Raw genomic sequence first — 7734 nt, forward strand, 5'->3', positions numbered from 1 at the left:
GGCCTGCACAGACTCTGTGATAAAACATCTTTTACACCCTGAGCTCCTCTGAAACATTGTACAGATGATGTAGGCAGATGAGGTAAGCTCTGTACAGAGATAGGCAGCAGAATTTTACCAGATGATGCTTCAAGGCATCACGAACGGCAGAGTTTATTCCCCCATACCAGCCTTTTATTGTTAAAAAGACAAAAATGGCCCAAGGCCCTTCAAGACTGAGCCAGTTCTGGACTCAGATCTCTGGTGGAAACCAGCACACAAAACTATTAATATCCTCAACACAAAACACTGGCTGTGTGGAGAACATTTACAGAACGTTAAGTAAGAGTTTTGTATCTAAACAACAGAAGCCAAGTTGTAAAACAAGTAGTTTAGTATTGTCAACCAGCCTGAAGTTAATACTGAGATTACCATGTAAATGTCTTCCAAAACAAGGCACTTGGGTGAGTCTGGAGGTGTTACACTGCTACAGGGGAAAAAGAAATGCTTGGAGAGCCCTGCATAGGGACCTGCTTGGGCCTCATTCACATCAAAAGATGCTAAGATAAGGAAAGGCCGGAGAGAAACACCAATACAGTTTATGTCAGTGCAAGAGCTCCCTCTTCACTTATGTATCAGAAGGGACCCAGTCTCCAGAAGCACCCCATGATGGGGCAGCTCTGCAAGAAGTCCTGAAGTCTAAGCCATGGCCCTCCGCTCCGGTGTTCAGTGCCCTCGGAGGAACAAGCCCTACTCTGAGGTTGCAGAGCATGGTGCAAGCATGCTTCTGTTTACACTGATGTGGGCTGGAGGTGAAGGGCCCCACACCAGGTACTCTGATAGCAGATTAGGAGGCTGATTTTTTTCTGATTTTACTTTAAGTTGCACTACCTGTTTTGGGGACAGTTCTTACACCTAGGAACTGCACAGGAACTCATTTGGCCAGCTCTGACCTAAGTAACATGTGGAATACAGTCTGTTGTTCTTAAAAATTCAAAATCCCCAACCTGAGAAGATTGGTGCTGGCTCTGCGTACATGCTGGCACACTGCCTCTGCCTTCTCTATTCCCCAGGCCAAAGCCTACAGGACATTACCCCACTGACCCTTCTCTACCAGATCCAATGGTACAGCACAGAACAAATCCATATAAACCAAAAGACATCCTGGTCTCAGGAAAACTTTCCTGCACTGACAATTTGTCCTAGTGCTAACCACAAGACTTGTAACAGAAGTAAATGGGTCAGCGTCAGTAATATATTTTTAGGTCCAGATGCAGGATGAGGAACGGAAAGGAGTTAACATTCTGTCCTCACTGCTTGCTCCCCTGCTCAGTGAGGCACCGTGCCTTGTGAGCACATCAGCAAGACCATTCTACAAGCACTTTGATTTTCAGAGGTTCCTGAAGGCAAGACCTCACTCAAGACGTGGTCTAATCCCCATCAGCCACACGTTTAATGCACTGCCACAAGCAGCGTATGCTCCATTGCAGAAAGGGTTCTGGACAACCGTGGGAGTAGCCAAGTTACCTGCATAATGGCACTGAACTGTGCTTCGTTCTCCATCTGTTCTTCTGCTACTCCTCTTTGGACACTAGCCAACACACTAGATTTGAAGAAGTACCGCCAATTATGGTGGAGGACCCGGAAAAGCAGCTCGAACAACTCTGCTTTCACATCAGGAGATGAGCGCTAGGAGGAGAGGAGAACAAACAACTCAAAGCAGGCTCCTGTGCTGGAAACCACTCTAGCAGCACCTTGCCAGGTGGCCACCCAGGGCAGCGCTTTGCAGCCAAGGTACCAGAGCATCAAAGTATTTCCTCCTAAGGAAGGCACCAAACACAGCAGCTGTTGGATCATGCTAAGAACACATCATCGAGTTTTGAGTTTTACCTCCTGCTTTGAGCACATCTGTAATTTTAGCCTCTGTCAATTCCTGACAAAATCCTCCACCCATGCTGCTTCCACTCCTAGGCACCCACTGCCTAGTCACTCAGTTTTCCCTGCACAGGGACTGATATTTACAGCTCTTGGAAAGCAAAAAGCGTCATTGCTCCCACACCCGCAGCAATGCCTTCCCCTCCCGTCTCCCCCTTCCTTCACCTCGTGTGAGAACAGCCCTACCTCTGCAATGATGGGGTAGACCTGCTCCATGCACAGTGAGATGACGCTGGGTAGAAAAGGCTTGAATACTTGGCCTGGCTCTTGTACCACCACTTGTAGTATTTTCAGAAACTTCTCCACCACCCGACAGCCAGTGCTGCCCTCATGGAGGATGCTCTCTGCCAACTGCTCCCTACAACAAAAACAAAGTCATTGCATAGGAACCTTCCCAGAGATCTGCATGCTTATCTAATTTAAAGGAAAGCAGGTAGTGCCTTTAAATTTGCTCAACTAATACAGACCAAGTACCCTAAGCTACAGAAGGGAGCTAGGTTTTAATAGAACCCCTTCCCCAACAGAAGCCTGAGAGATTGTTGGGATACCCTGAGATCTTGGGTAGGAGCTAATAGGCAATGTGAGACTCCAATTCAGTATCACACACTTCCAGAAAGCCCGTGGGAGAGATGAAATTGCACAATGGCCTGTACAACTGATGTGCATGTGCTGGGTGACTTCAGACCTGGAAGCATTTTCTTTAGAATTAGCCCTGGGACATGACAAAAGTCTGGACACAAAGGGGTTGGAAACACTACGCTCTTTAGCGGCAGGGACCCGTTGTGTGAGCAGCTTACCAAAATAAATCATCCCAAGGGATAACAAAGAAGTGACCAACACAGGACAATACCTGGTGAACATGTTTAGGAAGGTCTGTATGATCTGCTCGGTGAAAGGCACTCCCATCTGCACCCTCAGTCCTTGAAACAGAGTGAGGAAGAAGCTCAGCATCTCATCGGTCACATCTAAGACAAGAACAGGAAAGCCAAAAGAACGTGTTAAGGTAACATTCAAATGCATCAATAAGTCTTTTATGTGAGATTTGCTCCTTCTGTACAGGGAACCCTATTTACTCTTGGAAATTTAGCAGCAGGGTTGCCATTAGGTTGCTGAAACCAACAGCTGGTACTACAGGGCTTAAAAAATGTTCATCCATTTCTGAAAACCACCAGGGATGACAAGTACAGGCAGCACTGAACAACTCAGAACAAATACGATACTATCAGCAAGGCTCTTAGTCTGGTCTGCCTACACAGAGTGCCTGGAGAAAGCCCTGGTGATGGTCTGGGCTGATCTCCAGTTGTTCACTGCTCGTACAGGGTTAACAGGAAATATCAGGAAATCCAAAACAGCTACACAGCTTGGGGTGGCTAGGAGATGGAATCCAGCTTCTTTTTTTTTTTTGGCAGGAACTGAAGAGACCCTTCTGACTTCAGAAGCCATTTTCAGCACATGGTTGTGCTGATCAGCACCGCAGCTAATTCTTCATCAGTCCCAACACGCCTTATTGAATAACGACGGTAAGCTGAAGCTGCGCAACTCCTCCTTCATACAGCCTTTTATAGCCAATAAATAGCAATTGCATGAGGCTGCTAGCCTGTTCTGAAGACAACAGTTCACTGGAGTCACAGCATCAGCTTGCTGTCTTGGATCCTCTCTGCATTTCAACTTCGTTTCGCCTCCCCCACACCTGCTTCACTGAGAAAATCCCACCTAGCTCCAAATGTTTTCCTGGAATGCCTTGTTCTTGAAGAGAGAAGCTGCTGTAGCCCTGGGCATTCCAGCTACCCTGATGTGATACAAAATGTAAGACGCTGGCCACAAGATTGCCAAGCAACAGTCCTGGTTACATCTCAGGAGCCTTTCCTTTACAGGGGGGGAACACCACCCCCCCCATCACTTGACTTAATCTGATGAGATCTATTCCTCTTTGTCTTCAACCTTCTGAAGAGAAAGTAAGTGGCAAACATAGCCAGACAGGGTATGTTAAAAGTTTTCTTTGTGCTCAGGATCAGCTCCATTCTTGTTTCACTGCTGAACACAACACAAGGCATCTCCATCTTCTGGAAGTGCAACAAACCTTCACGCCTGTGCCCTAGATGGCAGAGGAGATCTCCCTTCCCTGTTCTCGTTCAGCCCAGCCCACCCAGAAGTACAGACTCACATTACACTTAGGCACAGCAAACCCACACACTTCACATGAACACCACCACGATTCTATGCTGATGGACTTTGGATGTTATCAGTAGGTCATAAAGCTACTCACAGCATTAAAGCCTGTCCTATGGTTATACCTGACTGATGAATGAAAGCTGGGAAGAGGGCTAGTGAGACCTGCACGGATTCTTGCAGCGACTGATAACAGATCTGTCGAGACTTGGTGGATTCTCCAGAGATACTTTCTACAATATCTTCTAAAACGCTGAGTGTCTGATGGATGATCACTTTGGCTGCAAAATAAGAGGGGTGATACTTCCTGCATGTGTCAAAACTACTCATCAGAGGCAAGAAATGAAGCAATCCCAAAACATACACAGAAACTTCCAAAGGTGTCTGGACCCCATCAGTTGAGGGCTCTCCTCTTACATATATACACGCTCTACAGTACTTCCCAAGTCTGAAAGAAATTCTTATTTTCCCCTTAAGTGTTTTTAACCATAATCTTCATTAACGTTACCTCCAATCAATGTTTCTAATACTATGGTGTGGCAGTCCCAGCATTAGGCTGTTAAGTATTCCTAATGCAATCGCTGCTATTCAAAGTTTTATCACAAACTTGATCCCACCTTCCCTGCATGACTGAGGAAGACAGTACTTTGATGGAAGAGTTTACAGGCAACCTGGGGTGAGAGTGCCCTTTACACACCCACAGAAGAAGGGTCTTTAAAAAAAGAAAGAAAACATAAATTGCTCTTTTCCTGTCCTCCCCCATAAGCTAAATACAGTTTCTCAGCCAAAATGATTATTAGAAAACCAGCTTAATGATGCCTATCCGCAGTTTGCACTGCAGCTGTCAGAAGACAGCACACACCAAGAGGCTTGGTACTTACTGTCCTCCAGCTGTACTTTCCTCTGTGGCAAGATAGCATTGGATTTTAATTGGCGGTATTCTCTCGTGAGGGCAGAGATTAGGCTGGCGTGGTTGGTGGAGCGAACTGCCCACTGCTGTTCACTCTCTGGAAGATTGGGCCAGGGCAGCAACAATACGTTCGACAGTGCTCTGCACACCAACACCTGAGCCTAGAAGCAATGAGACATTAAGCAAAGAGATAGAGCTTTACCGTGTTTGCTATTCACTTTATGCTAGAGAAGAACCCTGGAGTGACATTTTACAGCTCTGCAAGACATCCAGCAGTGCTCACTATTTGAGGAAAGAGTTCAATAGCAGAAGTTGAGCCCAAGCAGAAACTAGTAGCTCTGCAAAGTTGGAGAGAAGCAAAGCTCCATCACTTAAGGGCTGGAACCATCTCCCAGCTCTGTCAGCCCTCCCCTGCAACAGTAAGTCTCTGTTCTTCATGTTCATAAAACAAAGATGATACCACTTTCATTAGTCCTCATCTGGTTTACACACTAAGCTTCTATGATTGTACAGTATTTTATGCCTCCACGCCAGCACACAACACAACCATATCCCAACCTCCACTGTGGTTTTTCAGTACTTCTGTAATATAAATACTAACTTAGAGTGAGGTATGTGGAATGCTAACATTAAGTTTCACAGAAAACTCTTTCTGTAAGTCAGAATCAACATGTCAGTACTGTAAAGACAACACAGAGTCAGGGACTGTGTCAGCAAATGAGAAAGGATTAAGATTTAAGAGCTGCAATTGTGTTTTTTTCCTTATGCTGTTGCTTGAAATAGATCATTACTGACAAACTGTATCACTAGGATTCCTGGATATCCACAGTACAGAGGCAACTGCTGGCCCCCACTCCCTTTTTTTTCTTTTTTTTTGAGGTTATACCTCACTACTCTAGGAACTGAGACACAGCTTCCCAAGCATCTAATGTACATTCTTCATGTTTGAGACAAATCACCTTATCAGGAAGCCGCTGAGCAGAAGTGTCCGTGATCCTGTTGAACACCTTCTGTACTGCTGGGATGCTGATCAAAAACACTGGTCGCACCGTGGTGGCTAAAGAGACTAGCAGGTGGCACGCAGACAGCAGCAGCTTCTCCTGCACCTGAAACGGAGGAGGCACACGGTCAGGCTGCCCAGTAACACCACCACACAGAACCATACGGTGCAACACTGGTGTCAGACAGCACAGCAAGCCACCCCTACTAGGTTTTTGCAAGCAAGACTGTTTATAGTATTTATTTGCCGATCAGAGCACAGGTCAGTTCCCTTAATACTGCGGAAGAGAGAAATTTCCCCGCTTTCAAGCCATTAGACTGTTTACATGCCTATAAGTCGCTCGCTCTCGTATTAACTTGCCCTACAGTGCTATTATTTAGAATTGCTCTTGGTCTCGCCTTACACTTGCTGTGGCTCTGGAAGACAGACATCCAGCTCTCTCAGACTGGTTCACGTCAGGAGCCACAGCGGTCCAGAGCAGACCGTTAAACACCTGAACACAACAGCAGTCTCCTGCCCTAGGTGGAAGCCCAGCCTCAGCCCTCAGCCCAGGTACCTTAGAGCTGATGAGGGGTGTGATAGCCTCCAGAGCGGTAGAGACGAGAGAGATGAACTGCTCCGGGTTCTGCCGGTGAACTTCGCTGTAGAACTGTGCGAGCCAGTGCGCGTAGGCTTGCAGCGCTGCCAGGGACTGAGCGTGGCTGCGGAGGAGCAGAGCAAGGGTAAGATACATACATGGAACAAAAGGTACACAAGCAGGACAGCTGCAGAAGGGTACAAGTCCTGAGCATGGTGGGTAGTTTCAACAGCATACTGGGAAAGAACACTGGTATTCTGAAAGCTGGCCGTTTTTTCTTTAAAAATCATTTTGTAGTCTAACTTAATCATAACCCAAGTTTCACTGGCAGTGATGAGAAGATAGTTTTAAAGTTGTACTACACTAGTTTGGGAGGACTGTTGTGCCAGTGAGCATTAGGTAAAGACTGCAAATGGCATCCTCAGTTCTTTTCAGAACTCTTTGACATCGTATTTAAGCACCTGAAGAGGTCTGGGATCTCTGTTTAGACTTAAAGTCTTGTGCTGTTATTAAAGCTAAAAGCAATGTATAGTGGCATTCTGATTCTGCAGACTTCTCAGCTCTGTGCAGAAGCAGGCAGCAAAATGGAAAGCAATCCCGAATTCACACAGTTGGAAAGACTGCAGAATGGCAAGTGCCAGCCATGATAATCACTCCTAGTATTCTCTAGTCTTGCAGCACAAGATTCATTTCACACACCCACTTCATTATGGGCAAGGGGGGGACATAAGGTAACTGCCTTATAGAAATCTTTCGGCATCTAGCCACACACAGTTGTCAGTCTATAAAACACATTGTGTCCTTGTGATTGGGCGGATTTTATTGAAAAGAGTAGTCTGCGAACACTGATATTCCCTCCAAAAATAAAGGTTCTCCCACATGCACATGTCCCCACCATAGTGGCTGCATTTAAGATCTCAGGGTCTACAGCAGGTAACTCCCAGGTCTGCATCGACCACCTCCTGAACACCTCTGTTTCTGTCAGCAAGTCCAGTGGGTTAATGCACAGTGGGGAAAAACAAAGAAGTCTATTAAAAAAACCAAAATATCCTACCTTTAACAGCAGGTTGAAGGGTTTTTTTGGAATCAACACTTTGCCTTGGTATCTTGTGTTCCCCTCTCAGTATATTTATTGTCTAAACTCTTTCTCACTATTACATTAAC

At 46.0% G+C, this 7734-nt stretch overlaps 1 protein-coding gene across 1 annotated transcript in view; it reads right to left on the reverse strand.

Moving 5' to 3' along the window:
* Positions 1 to 7734, reverse strand: part of XPO6 (exportin 6) — a 39940-nt gene that overhangs the window by 3332 nt on the left and 28874 nt on the right. The window contains exons 14-20 of the mRNA XM_009581642.1: positions 6550 to 6694; positions 5953 to 6099; positions 4965 to 5154; positions 4209 to 4364; positions 2765 to 2879; positions 2101 to 2272; positions 1507 to 1668 (exon numbers count right to left, since the gene is read on the reverse strand). Coding sequence (XP_009579937.1) covers positions 1507 to 1668; positions 2101 to 2272; positions 2765 to 2879; positions 4209 to 4364; positions 4965 to 5154; positions 5953 to 6099; positions 6550 to 6694 — 1087 coding nt within the window. The remainder of the gene's footprint in view (positions 1 to 1506; positions 1669 to 2100; positions 2273 to 2764; positions 2880 to 4208; positions 4365 to 4964; positions 5155 to 5952; positions 6100 to 6549; positions 6695 to 7734) is intronic.

The sequence above is a fragment of the Fulmarus glacialis genome, unplaced genomic scaffold (assembly GCF_000690835.1).
Source record: "Fulmarus glacialis isolate BGI_N327 unplaced genomic scaffold, ASM69083v1 scaffold23787, whole genome shotgun sequence".
In the NCBI taxonomy this organism is placed as follows: Eukaryota; Metazoa; Chordata; class Aves; order Procellariiformes; family Procellariidae; genus Fulmarus; species Fulmarus glacialis.